The sequence below is a fragment of the Misgurnus anguillicaudatus genome, chromosome 13 (genome assembly GCF_027580225.2).
Source record: "Misgurnus anguillicaudatus chromosome 13, ASM2758022v2, whole genome shotgun sequence".
In the NCBI taxonomy this organism is placed as follows: domain Eukaryota; kingdom Metazoa; phylum Chordata; class Actinopteri; order Cypriniformes; family Cobitidae; genus Misgurnus; species Misgurnus anguillicaudatus.
In genome coordinates this window covers 3072804-3095456 of record NC_073349.2, presented here as the reverse complement: position 1 = coordinate 3095456, position 22653 = coordinate 3072804, and the positions used below count along the sequence as shown (strand labels likewise).

At 38.0% G+C, this 22653-nt stretch overlaps 1 protein-coding gene across 6 annotated transcripts in view; it reads right to left on the bottom strand.

Annotated features, from left to right (window-relative positions):
• utrn (utrophin) overlaps nt 1-22653 on the bottom strand; it is a 274929-nt gene that overhangs the window by 91968 nt on the left and 160308 nt on the right. For all 6 annotated transcript variants that reach the window (XM_073874808.1, XM_073874812.1, XM_073874811.1 and 3 more), the window contains 2 exons: nt 10829-11001; nt 6657-6813 (listed from right to left, as the gene is read on the bottom strand). In XM_073874808.1, the coding sequence (XP_073730909.1) occupies nt 6657-6813; nt 10829-11001 (330 nt within the window). The remainder of the gene's footprint in view (nt 1-6656; nt 6814-10828; nt 11002-22653) is intronic.

Below are 22653 nucleotides of genomic sequence, written 5' to 3'. Positions count from 1 at the left end.
AAAATAGCGGAACAAAGCAACCTTCGTACACAGCCGGCAGGCGTAAATAACTTATGAAATCACTCAGATTAAACATGTTGAGTAATTATCTGTCCACCCTGTCGGCCATAGAGCGTGAAATATACATTAACACATTTAATTTGGTCAATATAAAAACATGTCCCTTTCATTCTCCCAGCATCAAATTTGTGTAACAACGCTCCCTATTGGCCAGAGGTGTCTTACCCGGACATTTACTCGTACCTCATCGAGTCAACAGGGAAGCAAGCAAGTGAATGATTTTACTTCGTATTTGAAAGTTACTTCGTAGTTATTTATTATGTCTTTATATTTAGAGTAATGAGTGCACTTTTCCGTCCAGCCATACAACTAACTGGCTTAGCGATATTTCCAGCAATCACTGGATGGCGTTGTTACACAAAATTTGACGCTGTGAGAATGAAAGGGACATGCTTCCACATTGACCAAATTAAATGTGCCAATGCACCCCCCGCGCTCCATGGCAGGCAGGATGGACAGACAAACACTCAACATGTTCAATCTGAGTGACCCCACAAGCCACCTACGCCTGCCGGCTGTGCAAAAACGCCGCCCCGCTCCGCCACCTTGAATGGAAGCCAATGGAAGCGCTGCTTTTTTATCCCCCGAAAAGGGGCGGTGACGAAATTTACAGTCAAGTTCCCGGATGTGCCGGTAGTCCGTATCATCATAATAATTGAACTGTGCAAAAAAACATTCAAGCCAAAATAAATCACTGAGATCTTTTTAAAACAGAAAAACAAATAACTCTTACTATTACAAATAATCTAGTGGTTAAAGACAATGCAGTATTTATCATTAAAACTGAGAGTATATCAGCAGAGTCTCTGAACACTGATTGATAGTTTTAATTATGGCAGATTTTTCTATGGGACTGTTGTATGACTGATAAACACAGGTATTGTGATAAAATACTCTTTACACCAACCCTTCATACTGAAATCAATATAATTTGGGTGAATTACATTAAAATGAATATGCTAATAGAAAAGCCGCCGGACAAAGAGAAGGGCTTTATTAAATCATGACCATGTAATGCACGATGAGAAACGCCGCCAAAAATGTGTTTCCCACCAGCCTAGAGGACAAGACCTCTCTCACACACACAAACATCAGCTCATGTCATTTATAAATATTTATTTCTGGGTCAGTCTACATAATGAGTGCCATTTTAATCTCAATTTATTTATGAAGCACAATAAAAAAACAACGATGCTTGACCATTGTGCTCAACAATATTGATTAAAAAAAAGAAAAAGACAATTCAACCATTAATGTTTAGATTAAACAGCCCATGTGAGCTCATCGATTAAAAGCCTTCTCAAAGAGATAGGTCTCTAATTTTGCTTTGAAAAGTGATTCTGATGAAATTAATCTAATAGAGAGCGTTGGCTGTTCCACAGTTTAGGGCCGGCTATGGCAAAAGCCTGGTCACCATATAAAAATAAATAAATAAATAAATATATGATGTGAGGTGTTTAACACCCTGTGCACATGCTCATTAGCTGAAATGACTTTGAAGAAGGTGTTTTATAGCGCAATGAGCTTAAGAAATGTTATGGTACAGGTGATGTCAATTTTAATTGTTGGTCAGAAATAGGTTGATTAATTGTGATTTTCCTAGTCTTGAACGTCTAAAATAAGTGCCCGGAGGTGTTGCAAACATGGCCGCCTAGTGGTGTGTCCTCCCTAAAGGGGCGTTTATACCAGCCGCGGTAGAGGCGTCAGGCGCAAGTGATTTCAATGTTAAGTCAATGTGAAGACGCGTTGATGCGCACCTGGAGGTCTCGTGGCGCGAATGAGGTGTTTGGCACGGTAGACGCGATTTCGCCTCATTTGCGCATCGAGATCGTGCGAATGCCGCAAATTGACCCAGATATCAATTACATTTAGCCCGGATCCTTTTTAAGCCCCTTGCCTCTGTTTCTATCTTAGAGACATTTTATGATTGTGAACCAGATCGGCGCTGACACAAATCCGCAACAACCCCTAAACACAGACCAGAAACGGCTTCAGCCCGATGTGCATTTGGACTCAGGAACGAGTCCGGCTCTATCGTTTTGCGGTTGCGGCCCTGTTCTGTTACAGCGTCCAGTGACTATCTGGGCAGCGTCTGGCATGGTACGCGCGAATGGTGTTTTTTGTGCATTTTGATTTTGATGCGAATTTGTGGCTGATGCCCCGAGTTCAAAAATGTGAACTTTGGCAGATTTTCGAGCCGCGTTAACCAATCAGGAGCCTGCTTGCTGCTGTGGCAGTAGCCCTGCCCGGAGTCACTCATTCACCATGAAGGAACGCTTGATAATGTCCGTGAGCAGTCACCCGGAGCTATACGACACAAGTTCTTATTTCTATAGAGACAGGAATAAAAAGGACCTCGCTTGGAAGAGTGTCAGTGAGGACATTGGACAACATGGTAAGTTGTAAATACACATTTCACTTTTGAGTCACGTGACGTAACGTTTATCGACCCGCGCCGTTTATTTTCCCACTATAGTAAGGTGACCAAACCGGTAACTCTCTGGATAAATGTACAATCAACATCAAACAATCGCATAGCACTTGCCCCTCCCACAAGAAGCGGATTTTGCCTTTGACGTGCGTCAAATGATAGCTTTTTCCATGCGTCTACTTCCCTCTAGACACGCGAATGCATTCAAACTGTTCAAGAGGCAAACCAGGAGCGGTAGACGCAATTTTGACGCCTCAAACGCAGTTGGTGTAAACGCAGCATTAAGGGACTCTGTTATTTCCCATGATGTATCTGAAAAATCTCTTTTTCAGAATGGATGAGCACCAGTGTAATAGGCTGACCCCATCACACTCAATTACTTCCTGAAAAAAGTTCATTCAGTTTCTGTAAGTGACTCAGTGTTTATCAGCGGACGTTTCTGAGTTCAAGTGATCTCAGACCTCACACAAATGAATCTTTTTCACTTCTATCTCAAGTTCTGGGACACTTTATCCTGGTCGCCTGGTTAGCACACCACACTAATCAGCCATGACGTGTTCAAAAGGATCAGGGTTTTGTGGCTAAAGCTCCTACCAGGGCGGCCGGCTCAAAGACAAGCTATTATAGCAGCAAAGAAAAAGTCGGGAGAGAGATTCGGAAAGTCAAAATGGGATTCATTCTCTTGGCTTTAAAGAACCCATTAGTCAGAGAGAGAGAGAGAGAGAGAGAGAGAGAGAGAGAGAGAGAGAGAGAGAGAGAGAAACAGGCATAACCTTCATGACACCTTCCCATAATTCCCTGCAGTGTTTTTGGCTTCTGATCTGTTCGCTGTATTCATGCCTACATTTACAGCAAACAAATTTCTGAAAATGCACTGACCTGTCTTTACTTTAAATCAAAAGCTTTCATTATAGACCAATTACTCATCCATTGTCAAAAATATATCCTTATTAAATCTGACCTTGGGTCAGTGCATAATCATCAGTTAGTCTTCTGTTATGATGTCAATAAGGGGGCTTTCACACTGAGAGTTTAGTTTGAAACAGGACACGGTTTGCATGAAAATTGCTAATGTGAATGCTGTCATGCAGATCCGGGAAAACACCGGGATACTGCACCAGAGATTACCTGTACGAGGTGGTCTGAGTTTGTTTACCTGGACTTTTGATTTCCGTGAAATAGTTTTAGCCGATGATGACGACATCTCTCATCCCCAATGAACGGTTACCATGAAAAATAACTGCATGATACCAACGGGAGATGCAAATAAATTTCTTGCTATCAGCAAAAAGTTAACTTTACTGCTGATAAAATATGATCACATAACAGTTAGCACCAGTAGACAAATCTGATTGGATAAGAGCTGTTCATATACTGCTGATATAGGACCAGAACGGCACTGAGACATTTTCTATTACTTTGCTACAGTAACTGTTAATGCAGTGCAATGAGAAAACGATTAATCTCAGAGGACACATCTGTCTGTCCGTCTATACACTTCACCATTAAACACTAAATGCAGAGTCTGATGAATGTGAGGGATTGCATACATCTGTTAAATGAGCAATGACAGATTCTGTAATGAAGTAGTCCAACGCATCAGAGGGTTTTTGGGGCACTCTTTGGCTTTTCCTGACTTGCAGTCGTGCTGTTATGGCCAAATATCAGTATACTGTTATTATTTACAGTCATAAACCCACAGCTGTGTGCTGAAATGCAGCCAAAAGTCACTTATGTTCATGTGACATTGCTTTATGAATTAATAGAGGCGTAAAGATCCTAACACAGCCTTCTGGAGACTTATATGAGAAATGATTGAGCAAATGAAATGCTGGAGAATAAAGGCAAAAGCTGATAAGAGGACACTGAGAAGAGATAAGAAACAGAGGAAAAGAAACAAGATGAAATGAGAATGATAGTTGTAATGTCTGGATTGGCTAATCGGGAGCACCAGGAGAATTCCCAGTGGGCTGGTCTGTTTTTTTTTTGAGCAGCGAGGGCCTGTGTTGTCATGCCACTGGGTTGAAGGTTGCGTCCAAATTCTGCCAGCAATCACAGCAGCCCCACTCGTGTAATTTCCGGGTGGGATATGTGCCCAAGTTCCGTCCATTTATTGAAAATATTTTTAATACAAAAATCTTGTGGTAGGTGTGTAAGGGGGCGTGCACACCAAAGCTTTTACACCCACGGCCAGCATATGTTTTCAATTGTTTCCAATGGAAGTGCTGCGTTTTTCACACGCTGAAAGCCGGCGCTCAGCTTTTTTTATTCAACTTTGGGTGAAAAGCTCAGCCCGTCTATGTCAGTTCTCACACCGCAGTCCAATCACAGTGGAGGAGGGGCGGAACAAATATCACAACAACCAACTGGTGCATCATTCAATGACTGATAAACAATGACTGATTATAGCAACCAAAGCACTCAGCTAAAATAAAGCTGCCAGTCGGTGTCCGCCATGTGTTTTCAGCCGCGTTTAAAAGCTTTGGTGTGCACGCTACCTTAGGGTCCTTTAAAATCTAAAAAGCTTTCTTCTGCCTTTTAAAAGGCTGTCTGCCTTAGCTACCGGTCCCACTCGGGTTGAACACGGGTTTTGTTTAAGACGCGTCTATTGCCCTTGCAGTGCATCTACATTTAAAAAAAACTTGAGAGCGACTTAGAATGAATGGCCTAAAAGCAAAATGATCCACAAATCGTAATTCTTTAAAATTATAGTCATAGATGTAACAATGAATTGTCTATGAATCGTCATTATCATCTATAGCTAGTGCAAAACATCTCAGTTTATTGGGAAAAAGTAAGTTTCATATTAGGTATGTTAACAAATAATCAAGCTTTGATTAATTGTCGATAAGAATTAAATCGATAAAACGTAACAATTGTCGAACAAGCAAGCAAGTGTGCGGCACCTGCGCAAAGCACATACAGCCAATGAAAAATTAAACAAGCGCGCAGAAGTTAAACTAGCCATGATCACAATGATCCTCGATGCCAAACACACATCTGGACTTTTAAACATCATGTGAGACGAGGCAACATATATCATTGCACGCTAAACACTGTTGCTGGTTTTCTAATGGAAGGTTGAAGTCTTTACAATATAAGTATCTTTGCTGAAAGTACGCCGCAGGTCTAAAGCTGAGGTGACGACGGGAAAAGTGCCCTTCGTGTGCTTCTTGGATATAATTACAACAAGCGGTGTATCAACGACTCAGAAAGCGAGGTGAACAACTAGAAAAATAACACTTGATGATAATGAAACTTTTATTTTGCCATGGACGCACAGACTTTAATGCAACTGTGCAAAGTGCCCATATGAGGTGGAGTTATATCTATTAGTCATTATGTTTCATTACAAGATTAAAATGATGATTTTTATTAAAATACCAACTACATTGACTCATTTTACAATCCCACTAGCATGTTATTTAGACAAAATAAAATCTTTTAATTCGCGTGAGGAAGCTGGCATTTTTACGCACACTTTTATGTCATTGGCTATATGCCACTGCTGTAATGGCTTATTGCACTATTACTGTTAACGATTATTCGATTGATTGATTGTTAATTTAAATGATCATCGAATATGGGAAATTGCATAAATTGAATTCCCTATTTCATATGAATATGATGTTTTCTTAAGTATGACTAAATTTTGAAAGTTCATTATTTTTTGACAAAAAGTACCTTACGTTATCTGGCAATATACATGATTTAAGTAAAAAAAAATAAGATAAGTAATTTTTCCATCTGTCTCCCCTGCGTACTTGATAAATCTAGTTTGTTTATTGTATATCAGTGGTTTCCAAACTGTTTTCAACCCAACAGGTAATTAAAAAAAAAAAAAGAAATATAGGGGAAAACACAAACTCATGTGTTCCCTTTCAGTAGTTTTTGAATAAGTTTAATTAAATAATATTAAAATACCTTATGGTAGAGCTGCACCATTATGGCATAATATCATAATTGTTTAGGCTACTGTATTTGCACTGAATTGGAAATGATTTATTTAAAAATACAATGAATTGCAAGGCTGCAGAGAACAGTGCACTCCGGTAGACTTGTATTCTGAGGATTTAATGATATTATTTTTATATAGTCAGTCGTGAAACTCCTTAAGTGGTATACAAGGACACGAGTGTGTATAATGACATGCGTGTGTACTTACCGTGCAGTGGTTCTGTTGTTGCAGTAGTGTTGGCACATCTCCTCCGATGGGCATCTGTTTGTTCAGTTCTTCATCTTTCACACTGATCCAGCGGCTCAGGTCCTCCAGTACCGACAGAAGTCTGTTCCAGCGTTCAGCACTGGCCTCCAGATGAGCACTGCAAAATACATTACACATATGAATGCACATTAGATTGCATAATCACACTTTAATAATAATCACTACATTTTTCGACAGACATCCTGGGATTTTTAAAGACCACAGAGAGTCAGGACCTCGGTTTAACGTTTTATCCAAAGGACGGTGCTTTTTGACAGTATAGTGTCCCCATCACTATACTGGGGTGTTAGGACCCACACAGACTACAGGGTGAGCACCTGCTGCTGGTCCCACTAACACCTGATTTTCCTAGGAGGTCTCTCATCCATGTACTGACCAGGCTCAATACTATTTAGCTTCAGTGGGCAACAGGGTGATATGGCTGCTGGTTGTTAAGTTTGACGTCAACTTCCAGGTCCAAATGCTCCATCAGATGCCTTAACAACAAACTATGCTAATAAACAAAGTGCAGTGTAAAACGTCACAATCATAACCTTTATCTTCATCCTGAAATCCCAGATAGCCAGAAAGTAATCAATCTTTTTTGTTGCCTGTGATGTTCTGAGCTTGGAGAATGTTGTGTACACCGCAAAATTATAAAAATATAGTTTAAATGTGTGATTTGAATAAATCCAGCTCATAAACGGCGATTGAGATTGTAGTCTCATATGAAGCGAGTGAAGGCTTGGACCCGGAAATTGTATTTTTATGATGGATAATATTTACTGATCTGCTACATTATCTGGAAAAATAAGTGCAAGCATATCTAGCATATTGTGTCAATGCTTGTGTGAGTCCCTGTATGTGTGTGTGTGTGTTAATGGAGGTGTCTGCGAGCTTTGTAATTACACGTGTTTCTTAATGAGTGCCTAATGAGATTTTAATAAAATAGTAGACATTAGGACACAAATTCACACTGTGTCTCTATCTAGCACACTACACTTCTCTCTGCATTACTCAGTAAGAGATAATGTATAGGCAGCAGGTTGTTATCGCAGAAATAAGCTCTGACAGTATGATCAGGACAGTGGTGTGAAAAAGTGTTGGCCACCTTCCGGATTTTTTTTTTGCATGTGTGTCAGACTTTAATCATGAAACAAATGTAAATATTAAAGATAACACAAGTAAACACAACATGCAGTTTTTAAATGAAGGTTTTTATTATGAAGGTAAAACAAAATCCAAACACACAAGGCCATGTGTGAAAAAAAATCAGGAAAGTGTAAACACTTTTTCACACCATTGTATATCACACTGAAGGGGTTTATTTCGCAATAACAACCTGCTCCCTGTACATTATCCTGCTTATTACACGGCTATTTACCTCATACGTCAGGTAAGAACTAGGGGTGTCAACAATAATCGATTCGGCAATGCATCGCAATGCGCGCATGCAGGATTCAGCATCGATGCAGCAAAGTACCATAATCGATTATGTCACTGTTTATTTTCTGGCCTCGAGTGGACAATAAAGTTGTGAAGTTTCAATTACTTCCGGGGGCATAACAACAACAATCAAGATGGCTGAGGCGGATGACAGTGATAGATGGGTAAACAAAAACGCACCCATAGTTTTCCATGGAAAGTGGACATATGGGCACATTTCGGATTCTACGAAGTTAATGGGAAACTAGACAAGACTTACGCTGTGTGTAAATTCTCATCTCAGGTATATAATTGTCTTAAAGCTGCTAAGCTTCCGTTTTTGTTGAGAATAGTTGGAATTGACTGATAAAAAATTTGCATTGTTGTGTACAGTAGAATTCTGATGCATCGCAATGCATCGTAGAATCGAATTGAATCGTTACCTGGTGAATCGTAATTGAATCGAATTGTGAGGGCAGTACCAATGCACACCCCTAGTAAGAAGCATTAAATATTGATTTGAAATATTTTAATGGCTCATTTTTATTAAATGCAGACCTTACATGAGGAAAACCCATTTAGTTTCAGTTTTAAGATAAGACGAGGCGATTTATTGTCACACTATTTGGTTTAATAATTTGTAAATATAAAGTCATATATGTAATTAAAATACACATTTATATTTAAAGTGTCACTTTGAAGTTTTTCAACCTTCATAATATATTTTCAAGACTCTTGTGATGGTACATCGACTTTAAATAGGTTGAATGATATGTCTACCGTAGCCTGACGGTGTCTGTATCTCTTTTACTCGTACTTTTAAACTTGGGGTTTCGGGTAGTAACCCGAGCAAAAAGAACTACAAAATTCGACTGCTTTACGGCATACGTCACTTCCTCCTTTTAAAGCTCCCGTTCTTTCTGTGTTTTTGAAGCTTTGATTGGGTTTATAGTGAGCAATGTGTTCAAACGCGGTACTTTTTTTACACAATTTAATTATCTGTATAGTGCTGTGTCCTCAAAACAGGCTGATGTCTTCCTTGTTCTGTGAAGTCCCTCCTTCAGAAATACGTATCGAGTTCTGATTGTGTAGTTTGTTTAGTGTGTTGTGATTCAATAGCAGCTTAGCTTAGCAGAGCCGTTTGAGCCAAAGCTGGTGACTGACGTATTCCTGTGGGCGGAGTTTAGTCAACAAACTGTTCTACTGTCGTAATTAAAGCAGGAAGTAGAGGGCTGTAGCCCAAAATTCCTTTTAAAGAGGAATTCTATTAAAGAAAATATATCGCCTGGCAGTGAACTTTGAGCTTTATCATTTTACAGGTATTATTTATGCTATTATAGCAACATTACACACTAACTAGGGTTTAAAAAATGGGATCAGGAAAAACGTGACCTTTAATCAAATTCAGAAGCAAAAACGCAACTATTTATTTTCCTGATCTTGTTGTCATGGTTGAAGCAGCAACTAAGAAAAAGAAACCCAAGGTTTTGTCGGAGGAGACCAGAAAGAGAAAACGGGAAAGTGACAAAATAAAAGAAAAGACAAGGATAAATTTTGGGCCAGCGTTCAATTTCGCACGCTGGCGTGAACTAAAGGAGAATGAGGGGGTTCGTGACCGATGCTGACTTGGCCATCATGCTTTTGGACTAGTATGTAATGTTATATTAAACATGAATTTTGCTGTCGTAGTATTGTCACAGACTTATGACATTGGCGACCTGGGTTTGATTTCTATAAAAGGCAATTTTTTTATATAAACTAAGCGACCACCCTTGCAACTGGCTTGTAAATGTAAGCTACGTGATCTTTTGGCGTTTCAATAAAATAAAACCCATGAAATTATATTCATATAACATGCTGGAAGGCACACGGTGGTATTTGTGTCCTTAAGAGTTGTCTTCTTTTCCTTTGCGACAGTGCTGTGGCACTTGTGGCCTCTAGGGGCGCTCAACGTGAAAAATACATGTCTAGCGCCCCCCTAGTGGCCAAAAAGTTCCGCGGTGTGCCTTTAATTTTAAATATTAAACTGTACCTATCAAAATGATTCAGGTTACCGTGTGTTATTAGTTTTGAGAATGTTGTGACTGGCCAATCAGCATCAAGCAATTTAGAGAGCCATAACTAGAGTTGCTCTATATACAGCACTTTACATTTGCATATCCTTTGCATTTATTTGAATAATGCACTTAACACGTCATAATTCAAAGCTGAGGTGGATCATTTTTGAGCCGCTAGCATTACCAAAGCAAAGACCAATGAAGAAAACCTCAAGATTTCCCCAAACACTCGACTCATCTGGCACTCCTCAAAAATGAGATTAAAGTCAGAGTCTTTACCCTTTTTGGGGGAACATTAAACTGCCGATTAAACTGAGAAAGAAGAATGAATTAAAATAAAATATGCCTTTTATCTTTCACCACCAGTGACTCTTTGGTCTGAGCTGTAAGTTATGTACAGGGTAAGTGTGTAAGTGTCTGTATAAGGCTAAATATATTGCTAAGGGCAACATTTGTGAAAATGTCAAACGTGAACAAGGACCTGTCAGGATATTTTAGGTGCTCCTCACCAGCGATTTGGTCAAAGTTTAGTGTTAAATGTGATATTAACAGTTATGTGTGGAGGGGCCAGGTTTATAAAATATAATTAGTCATGGTATGAAACAAGTCTGAGATCCTCAGTGTGTGTGTGTGTGTGGGGGGGGGACTGACCGTATGTTAGAAGATTTGGCTTTGAGATCGTTCCAGCGTTGGTTCATGTCGTCCAGTCTCTGTTGGAGGAATACAGCTTCATCTGAACTCCCCAGAGCCTTCACCATCCTTAACTTATTCCCCTCCACATTCCTGAACACATCATTATGAGCTTCAATCTCCGCCTGGATGTCCTACACAGAGCGACAGGATGAGAGAGAGAGAGATTTGGTTTAATTACACCATTTTCACCTTCATTATGTGAACAGGTTAAAGGGCAAAATAAATATATCAACAATGAACAAACACCAGAAACACTCCACACCTTTTCCATTGAGAGAAAGACAATTAAAGCTGTCAGTCACAAACACACATGCACACACACGCACGAATGCAGATTAATCACATCAGACATAAAACCAATGAAGTCATTTAGTAGAGAAAGCTGAATGAAGTCCATTCCACAGTTACACACTTAACACATTTTCTTATCTCCGGTTCAAGTGTGTCTACTGAGTATATACTCCACTAGGGAACCATGGCCGCTTTAAATGGCCAGGAGATCGCCCTAGAGGCCAAATAACGGACACATAAAGCAAGCAATCACGTTTCACTTTGTGCTGCATCATGTTTAAGAGTGAGGAAATGTCTCCACAATAACAAACTGGTGTGAAACCAACAAATCATTTATTCACGAAGATCTATGAAGTTCATAACAACAATAGCAAACAAATATTAAAATATCTCTTTTACCGTGGGTTCACACCAGCCGTGTTTGAGGGGTCAAATTCGCGTCTACCGCGTCTAGTTTGCCACTTGAACATTTTGAGTTTACTCGCTTTATTCACGCATAAAAGCTGCGCGTGAAATTCTAGTCATCGGGACATTCACGCAAAAATTTGCGTCATGTGAGGGGCTTCTGCAACTCCGCTCGCTTCCTGTAATCACGTCACTACTAGAGCAAGCTCCTGATTGGTTAATGTGGCGCGTTTTCCGCCAAAATTAAAAAAATTTAACTTCGCGCAAACTAGACGCACAAATGAGGCGGAATCGCGCTAAACGCCTCATTCACATCGCGAGACCTCCAGACGCAAAAATTTGAATAACCAAACAGGTCTTGGGCACGATTCACTTCCATAGTATAATTTTTTCCTACTGTAGTAGTCAATGGTGCACCATATCAGCTAGGTTACAAACATTCATACAGGTTTGTAAAAAATAGAGGGCGAGACTTTTCATTTTTTCCTGAACTATTCCTTTAAATTGTCATTTTTTCTCCAATATTTGGGTATAATGAAGAAAGCTGTCAGTACACGGAGTATACAGCAAGACAGCCGTCATAGTCTGAGAACAGAGCTTACATCTCATGCTCTGAATATACAGCAACGAAAAGAGAAAAAATCCTGGTACATATATAAAGAGATGTTGAGCAGAGACACTAGAAAGATGTTTGGATCTTATCCAGTTAATTCGCAAAGTGCTCTCCGCTATTTAACTCTCCCTCTGTCATTCCTTTCTGCTGTCACCATCCCCGATTTATTCAGCGGGAACACAGTGAGATGTTCTTAAATATATAACACAAAAGAGCTTACAACATACTGCCAAAACCATCAGAGTAGCGTCCATTATAACTGTCCCCAAAAACGTAAATCCATCCCTCTGTACATTTTGTGAGACAATCACTGTATTATGAAGGTTAATTGTGCTTATGTCTGAAGTAAAGCAGTAAGCCGCTTGCTTTGGCTGTGAACTGAATGAACAGTACTGGAGTTCACACATCACTGTGACACTGTCTGACTTCTAGTATACAGTATAAAAGACACAACAACGTAACTATTCATCAAGAGACAAAGTTTGTCTCTAAAGTAAACTTCCAGAAAAGAGATGACATGTAAAACAAAACAAAAAAACTTTTGCTGTTTAAAGGTGCCAAAGAATGCATTGAAATATTCTGTTAAAGTTTGTGACTTTATTAAGTGCAAAAATGTCCATTTACAAAACCCGGATAAAGGATTTGCCTTTATAATGAAATGGTCTATTATTACCTTATTTAAAAGGGTCATGAATAATAATGTTGAGCTCTGCTCTGATTGGCTGTTTCTCAGAGCAGCTACTTCAGTAGCTCTGTGTGTGTGTAAACAGATCTGTATCAGATAAAGACACAGATTTTCAGTATGGACCTGCAAAACGTAACTGTAATTTGAATAGTACAACTTTAGCCTAAATGCTAGTCACAACTTTGTTTTTAGAATTGTAACAAAATTGTACTTAATTTAATGTGTAATTTAATGTTGGGGTGACATCTCAACTGTAACATCACAGTTGGTGTTATGTTGAGATTGGTCTTTTACATGCACAAGGTTTACATAAGAAGGAGGAAACAATCGTGTTTGAGGATCACAATATGGCATTGCCATGTACAAAACTCTTAAAAATTCATTTATGCCTAAATACAGTTTTACATTCTATGACAACTTGTGTTGGAAACTAGCCTTTCAAAACAATTCACACTTGTGAATTTTGGACAAATGTTTGTATCGTAAAATAAAAACATTAACAGGTGTGAACAAGGCTTTGAACCGGTTCACGGAGCTAAAACGACAACCAGAAATTTTTGATGTTTTTCAAGGAACAGAAACAAAATCAGAAACTTTAAAAAAATAGATGTTCTGGAACATAATCGTTTATTTAAAATAATGGTAACCGGTAAATACTGCTATTTTGTCGTTCTTTGACAAGATTTAGACAGATCACGACCCACGGTTCGGCTCGCATGCGATTCATGCATTAATAAGCAAATTTAAATAGGTGAAAGTTGATGATTTGCACATGTTTCAAAGGCTTGCAAATGTTAACACTTAAGTGATTTTATGAATGTGTCCGGTCCAAATCAAACGTGATTATCCCTATGCCCTTCAAAGATCAGAACTCTTGATGTAAATTTAAGAGAGAGTTGCGCTACTGTTTCTCATACTGTAGTCCATTAAACTACATTTGGGAATGAAGCATTGAAAAACAACTTCATTTTCACTTTATGTGGAGCGACTGTTTATGCTGCATCTTCTTGCCAAAGCGTCATTTGGAATTCGTCCTTCGTCTGTGTGTGTGGGGGGGTTTAAGTGCACTCAAAAGTGCATACACGGAAACACGTTTCAAATAGCAAGCAAACAATCTTTCTGCTCTTGACAGGACACATACAAAGAAAATGATCTCAAAATACCACAGTATTCTTTTTCAAATAAACATTTGTTTAAGTTGTTTGCCAATAAATGACATGGCAGAAATTTTCTTTGTCTTAATTCACGTATAATGCTGAAACAAATATAGGCATGTCAGAATTACAGTTATGCCGCTTACATAATGTAGCCTTTTTTAATGTTTGAAAATTATGTAAACTAATAATTTAAGTTTATTGTCCTAATGATCGGCCTACTTATTTGTTTGTCCCACAGCTGACATGAAACGTTATTAACCTGTTCAGGAACTTTATTTTTTGTTTTAACTTGTTCAGGAATGTCAATTTTAGGGTTGAACCGAGAACCGGAAACGTTAAAATACTGTTTCTGAACCAATTGGGAAAACATTTTTGTTTTAAAGCCCAGGGTGTGAGACTTCTCATCAGCATTAGTACAGTTACAGTAGATGATACTGTAAAAACAGAAAGGCAATGAAAAAACTTTTTAACCTTTAAAATAATAGAGCGTGAGGCTCTACAAAAACATCAGAAAAGTACGAGCAGATAAATATCTGAACCTCCAGAAGTGACTTAAAGTCAGCCAATTCAACAGGAGGTTGTTTCTGCAATCATCATTAAACAGTCAGATAAAGGACTGTGTGTGGTCTATGGACATGCAGTGTGTGTGTGTGTGTGTGACAAAGAGATGAAAAAGTCCCATTTTTACTGTTCATTTATAGATTCATAATAAAAGCCTAATTGTGATTTATTCGACCACAAAGCAGACACACAGACACAAAAAGACACACAGACAAACACTTTCTCTTCTGGCAGTCTGACTATAAAACACAGTAATATAAAGCTTATATTAAGTGAAATAATTGTTTCGCCATTAAAAAGACTCCCCAGTGCTGTTGCTCTGCAAACTTTAATTTAACCAGACTAACTCACAAGACCAGGAGCGACTAGCCAGAAAAAATCCTGGCATTTTCATCTTTTGACCTTTTCCTGTTTTTTTGATAGAAGCACTCAGATCAACCACCAACACACACGCGCGCGCACACAGAGCTCATAATAGACTCTGAAATAACACACTTTCACAGGTCGAGGATGAAGTGTTTTGAAAAACCTCCTTTTTTAGACGGTCACATAGCTGTCGCTTTCATCTAAACCTAATGACTTTTATCTTTACTCACAATCCTCAAATAACCAAAGGTAGCAATTTCTTTAAATGGCTCAACCATGATCTTGTGAGACTATAATTTAAACATTGTTTTTAGCTCAATATTGTATCAGCAACACCACACAGAAGACAAAATTAACTTTTCACTCCACCAGCTAATATTAGAGAATTGAGACTTTTTCTGACCAAAAAATAACCACACATTTTTGTCCCTGAAAATTGAATTTCTAGCAGCTTTTCCTTGTGACAAACTAGCACAGGTCAGCAATGAGACAGATGATTTTTTTCAGTACATGGTTTGGTTTGGTGGACGAAATGTAACTTCTCGTCTCTGTTTGTTTAATGGTCTGGATAGTAGCTAAACTGAAGTCTGGATCAAATGCCTCATCGAAAATAAAAAATGTTTTGGTTTCCTAAACACAAGAAGGGAAGACGGCGGTCATGGATATCTGCTATGTGAAGGGAGGTTTAGCAGCTGATCTGTAGTTAAGATTGTATACATTATATAGTACACATTTTACACAGTAAGCTCAGTAGTTTTTGATACGCTTTAGCTACAGGTATGATTTAAACTAAGTTAATCTTCTTGTTTTTTATTTAGCTTGTTCTCAGAAATAAACGTATCCAAAAGGACTCAGTTGTTATTGATTTTTTGCAGATGTTTACCACAAGTTATGTTTTTATGGTTATGTGCCTGAAACTGTCTATACAGAAAAAATGGTTGGGTAAAATATGGACGAATCCAACTGTTGGGTTAAATTAACCTAGAATATGTCCATATTTCCCAGGCATAAAGTGTAAGGTCAAATGTTTAACTTACACTATTGATTATGTTGTGTTTATTTCTCAATTAACCCAATAGTTTCTTTGATTCAACACTTATACAGCACACTGTTTCTGTCAGCTGTTTGCCAGTAACTTACTATAGATTTTTATTTATGTTATTTCCTGACAACGATTTGTTCAACATTAATTAACATTAATCATTAACAAGTCTTTATATTTACAGAATAAAACTAAAATAATAGCCTTATGCAAAGCATTCTGGGAACAAATCTGAAGGAAAAAACAATTTGATTGGTTGATGAGGATTTCTGGTTCCCAGAATGCTTTGCATGAGGCTGTTATTGTATAGTTTTATTCTGTAAAGATAAATACTTGTTAATGTGTAATGTCCATTTAACTTTGAACAAACAGTTGCCAGGAAATAACATCAATTAAATCTACAGTAAGTTACTGGCTAACAGCTAAATAACTATAACAAATATAGCACATTTAAACAACTTTGAAACAAACATGAGATGTGACAATACCTCCTCAAACTTCTTGAGGAAATCCTGAAGGCTGAAGTTTAGACCAATCATCATGATTTCTCTCTCTTTACCAATCTACATTTCAATCCCAAAATGCCAAAGCTGGAGATATGAAAAAGATCTCGAGGGCCACACACACATAATACACCTGCTTACATACAGTAAAGTGTGTTGAAGAGCACAAGCCATGTTCACAGCACATCTGTAGTAGTGTGTACATGCTCCAATCTTTTATTTATGTCTGGGTAAGAAATGTCCTGCAGAGATCGGTAAAAAGGCCTGGACGTTGGATAAAGCTAGTAGAGGTTTGAGCACCGTTAATCCAAATATCTACCGATCAGTGGTTTGGGAAAAATTCAGCTGCTTTCTTCTTAGTGGATCCAATCTGTCTCACGAAGCGCACATACACACATTCCTCATTTTTCAAACACAGAGAAAGCATCTTGTTTCTCCTGAAAGCTCCAGTGACCCTCGGGCAAGCGTCCGTACTCAATTACCCGCGTCAAAGAGCCTCTGTATGGGTCGTGCTGGCGGGCAGAGCAGAAGGAGCACCACAGTTGTCTCGCTCTCTTTCGCAATCCGAGTCAACTAGCTGAGAGGAACCGTAGAGATCCGATTTTGAGAGACATTAGCAAAGGGTTTAGGCCAGAATCAGCAGTAAGATATATTCATCTTCATCTGCACCCAGAACCTCATTTAGACCTTCATGGTTTCTAGCACTAGAGGAAGATCCTTCAGAATAAAGCTTGAAGATGAGACTTCCCTCCTGGGCTCAAATATTCAATTTCCAACTTTAGGGAGGTGGCGGCTTGATGTCTTTATGGTTTCCAGAAGTTCAAAAAGTTTCCTTACAACTCCCTGGCTTGACACTTCTGTTTCTTTCTTCCTCTTCACTGACTGCTGGCTCTCAGACTGGACTTTTCCCTCTCTCTCTCTCTCTCTCTCGCTGTGGTGGCAGCTGTTTATTATTTTATTCAGCATCCTCTGTTTCCCCTCCCTCCACCCCTCCATCCCACCAAATTAACACACACACACACACACTTCCTGTAGAGCATGGGCCATGAAAGAGAAAATGTGCACCGGTGAAAATGAAGGAAATCTGAACGTTTAAAGAGAGAAATTGAGAGAGAAGGAAAGACTGAGATAAGAAACTTTAGTAAAGGGAAAAGTTTTATGAAGTAACGTGACAACTGATTCATCATCTGAATAAGTCTGCAGTCATGATTATGTGAATCTTAAAGATAAATGGGGCAGAGAGAGAGAGAGATAAGACCCATTAAACGCATATACTATATGTCAAAGTGAGAAAAAGAGTATCAGGAAAGAATAATGATGTCATATCGTACAGTCAACATAAACGGAGCAACACATTTCAGATACTGGAACAAAAAATACTGACACTGACATGACGGCAAAATATCACAGCAAAATATAAATGTATATCATTATACTGCTGTAACATATTGTAAATTAGAGGGTTTCCACACCTTAGTTAACTTCAAATTCAAGGACCTTTCAAGGACTTTCCAGGTCCAATACCCTCAAATTCAAGGACTAAATATGGGGACACATTTCAAGTGAGAGCAAGGTTACATCATGTTACCTTTAAAGATACATTGTTACAGTTTCCTTTCGAGGGAACTTGCGCTGCATCACTGCGGTGACACTTTGTGGACCCCTCCAGGGGTTAGTGTGTCTGAATGTGTATATCAAATTCAACCAATGGTGAGGCTTAATGACAAAGACAGGGTGATGCGGAGCCAGGAAGTATATCGCTATCTGAAATATTGTCAAATTACAGGGACGCAAGAAGTATGTCAAGAGAGACGCAGCGTCTCGTTCCCTTATCAGAGAACAACAGTTACATACTTAACCAGATACGTTTTCATGTGTCAAACACAACTATGCAAAAAAGCATTTTGGTATGAATCAACATTCGCATACAGAAGATATAAACTTTTAAAGCGAACAGTTTAGCACGTGTGATTAAAAAGTGAATAATAAGGATTTTTTCCAGAAAACTTCTTGAATAAAATAGATTCAAGCACTTTTAATGACCTGTATCTATGTATGTATATTTTCAAAATATTTTTCCCCCAGATTCACAAACTTTCAAGGATTTCAAGGACCCGTGGGAACCCTGAAGTTATTGCAATGAAATGTTTAGTGACATACTGTACTGTATAGCTCAGTGGTAAAGCATTGTGATAGTAGCGCAAAAGATCATTGGTTCGATTCACACAGCACTTTGGTCATAGACAATTTCCGTAAAATTGTCAGAGAGGCTTCTGTGTGAACACAAATTCGTCCCGTAAATGTTCTGGGATCGCTCTTTTAAAGAGGACCTATACATTTCCGTAGCATTTACAGAACACATCCTGTGTGAACAAAAGGCAGAAACAATGCCGTAAGGGGTGTGCCGAAGTGAGAACGTGCGTGTCATCGCAACAAAAAGTTATGTTTCAGCTCTTTGACACAGGGATTTAAACGCTGATCAACATTCATGACGAAAAATGTCAGCAAACTGGACTGAAGCAGAGATCAGGGAGCTCGTCACTATCAGCGATCATCCGGTGCTGCTTATGATCATAAACAAAAATGCACACGTGAGGTTTCTCAGGAAAGAAATGATAGACAATTAGCAAACCTTGGATGTTCTTGAAAATCACTGGCAGTGTGAATGAACCATTTTCCGTGTCTTTTCCGTAATCTGTGTGAAAAGGGCTATACTGTAAAAAAAGTATACCTCACTTTGGATAAAAGCATCTGCCAAATGCATAAATGTAAATCTATAGACACATTTTGCATTTTTAACCATTTAAGGCACACTTGGACTAAAGATGTTGAATGTGATCAACTATGTGATGTTACAGTAAATCGATCCGCAACACTGCAAGTAAACAATTTAAAATATACGGTCCAGATGAAAATGAACTCATTAAATAAACATATCTATTTATTACATCCTTAAATATTCCATCACATTTAGTCCACAGTTTGATCCACCGTTTTCCTTTTATTTGTCCCCAATATCTTACTTTATCTTTAGATATTGCTTACTCTTCACTTCTCGGAGTTAAACAGACTAAGGCGTCCTTTGAAATTCATAACATACATATGGGCTTCTTCTCAGCTTGTCTAAATACATCAAGTCAGCGTGTCAGGGGCCATGTGGTCTAAACTTCCCAACACGAGCGTATTCCCAAAGAGCCAGCAGGAAAAACAGAAGACGAAACTGAATATTCATCAGACGAGCCCTTTGAAGAGCTTTTACTTCATTAGCACATTTACATAATGAATATCTAACGCTGCGCAAGGTTGATGCGTGTGAAGTTGTGTGTGTGTGTGTAAACAAACCCTGCTGGATTACAATCAAATCAAGATACAAATATGTTTAATGCGTAATAGTTCATGAGTTACATGTGAGTGTGTTTGTTTACACAAACAATAGAAATGCAGATGAGAATCAGACTGCAGTAAAGCTCAGAGGTTTCATGCAGGGATACAATTAAAACCTGCAGGGTGAAAGTTTGCAGGGAATTACGGGAAGGGGGTAAACAGACGGTCCGGATAACACATTTGAGCAGAAGAGGACTATCTGACTTGCACAAACTCATATCACACACACACACACTTTGATCTTGTGAGCTGTAATGAACCAGATTTCTTCACAGGTACTTCTGAGTCCGATCCACATCTGTAAATAACTGATAGTAGTGCATGTGTGTCCGTACCTACTTAGTTGTAGTTTGGGAGCCAAATTGTCCCCAGAAGTGAACTAAATCTGATAAAACCACGTTTAGGGCAGTGGTTGCCGATGCCGTTCCAACAAAAATCTGTAGATTTTACGGTAAAAAAAAGGTTGCCAAAAAACCTCTGTAAAATACAGGAAACGTAAACAACTTTGCAGTTAAAAACTGTAACCAAATACAGTGGCATTTTTTTTTCATTACAGAAAAGTTGTCTATATTTCACAGATCTTAACTGTCTTCTTCATGGCAAAGTTTTGTAAACTTTACAATTCTTAACCGTGAATTTAATTAACTGATATATGTGACCTTAGACCACAAAAAATATTTTATATATGTACAGTAAAAAAAAATGACTAAATATCTTCATGCAGCACAATATATTTTTGATACTTTGAAGGGGACATTTTACAAGACTTTTCTTGCCGGTTTCCTTAAAATGCAAAGGAGTTGATCTTTGCACTAAATGGCAGTGCTGTGGTTGTATAGTGCAAATTAAGGGGCTTTATAATTATAATAAGATCCCTTTCTGACATCACAAGCGGAGCAAGATTTCAATTACCTATTTTTACCCTATGTCAACTTTTCACAAGAAAAACCTTAAAATAGTAGGTTGAATTGACTTGCAAAACCAAGTTCTTTTAACTTCATGCTACTTTTTTTACAGTGTAATGACTTGTGGCATATAATTGCATATCAACCCATACAATGCATTTTTTGGTATTGCTACCTGCGCTACTTAAGACTTTTAAGAGGTATTGTGGTCCAAGGTCACATATTTCTCTGTTAATATAAATCTGCTTTGTACTTAATAACATACAGCCTACCACCACAACACAGGTGGCAAAATGGATGACCACACGCTGAATGTTTGGCCTTTACTTAATTATTATTCTGATATGGAAAACTTCACTTATCATTCTGCATTCATATTTATTTATGAAAAATGCATTGTTTTGACAGAAAATCATGAATGTGAAAGTATGAATGCATCGCATATCTTTAAAGTCCTTCGCTTCCTAAACTGTTGAAATAGTTTGTTTTTCAGAGCAGTTGGTCTGAAGAGACTCTTTCATATTTAGATGCAGCAATCCAAAGAATTCAACAGAGTTTTGATACATCATGCATAAACTATTTAAACAAACTTTATATTTATTATCATAAATACTCTAGCGTTCTCTATGTATGGTTGTTGAATTAGGGGCATTTGACTACTATTAACCTCTATGTTAAAACATTCATCAAATATCCTGAAATAAACATTTGTACATGGTCTTAATGGATCTTCAGGTGGACTTTAGTATAATGCGTGGCTGATACAATTCATCTTTACTCTCTTTTGCTCTCATCACTTCTTATCAGATCTGAACAATACACTTTGCATACCGTATTTCTGCAATTGTTTTGCTGTTACCAAACAGGTGGGGGTTAAATATTACTGACTTTATTTATTTACTTATAGTACAGATAAATCTTGTATGAATTAAAATATGATGATTTTACAGTAACCATGATGTGTGCGTGTTGTATTTCAGGAAGTGATAAATCAGGACATTAAGCAAATAACGTTACAGGATCTTATCTGCTGATCTACAGTACAGTAGCTATAGTTTATCTCACAGAGTCTCAGGAGAAATCCCGTTTGCTTTCAGATATTCATGCTTACATTATGTGTTATAGACACTACAGTACTTACACTGGCTGCAAAGCGCATCCTGAGGGCTTTAATGCCACTTTTAAAAAACCATATCAATATAATGATGCTGGACTTTTCTTTTTCAAACTAACTTAACTCATCATTTTGGAAATTACATTTAACCACACGGAGATACATTTACTTACAGCTATGCAGTGTAGACCTAAACATATATCATCATTTACATTGAAATATGAATTGTTTCTCAACTTTGCTGTTACTGTTGGGAGCCATTCACAATTCTGTCATTACTGTAATCAGTGTAATACTGTAATCTACTGTAACCTGAGGCGTAGTTTCAGCAATATCATATCTTCTGTAATGAGTTTGTCTGGCAGTCAATCTGTTCTCCAAACCTCAATTCCTCTCTCATTCACCAGATCTGATGACTTTTTCTCTCTCTCATCCTGGCATCATAGTGCTGCATTCCTCTATAATAACTCACCCCTCCCTCCATCAGTACAGGCTTATCATCAGCCCAGTGTAATAACAGCACAGTAATAACACACAGACGCTCAACCCTAAATCAACATCAGGTCTGTATCAAAATTAAAGCTAAAATTATTGATGAAAATATAAAACGTGCAGTAAAATAATTATATAAAAAATTGTAATATACTAAATAGTTAACTGTATTATTTTTATTATTATTATAAATAGTAATTGTTATTTTAAGTATAATAAAATAGTAATTTTTATTTTTAGTATAATAAATAGCACTGATAGTTAG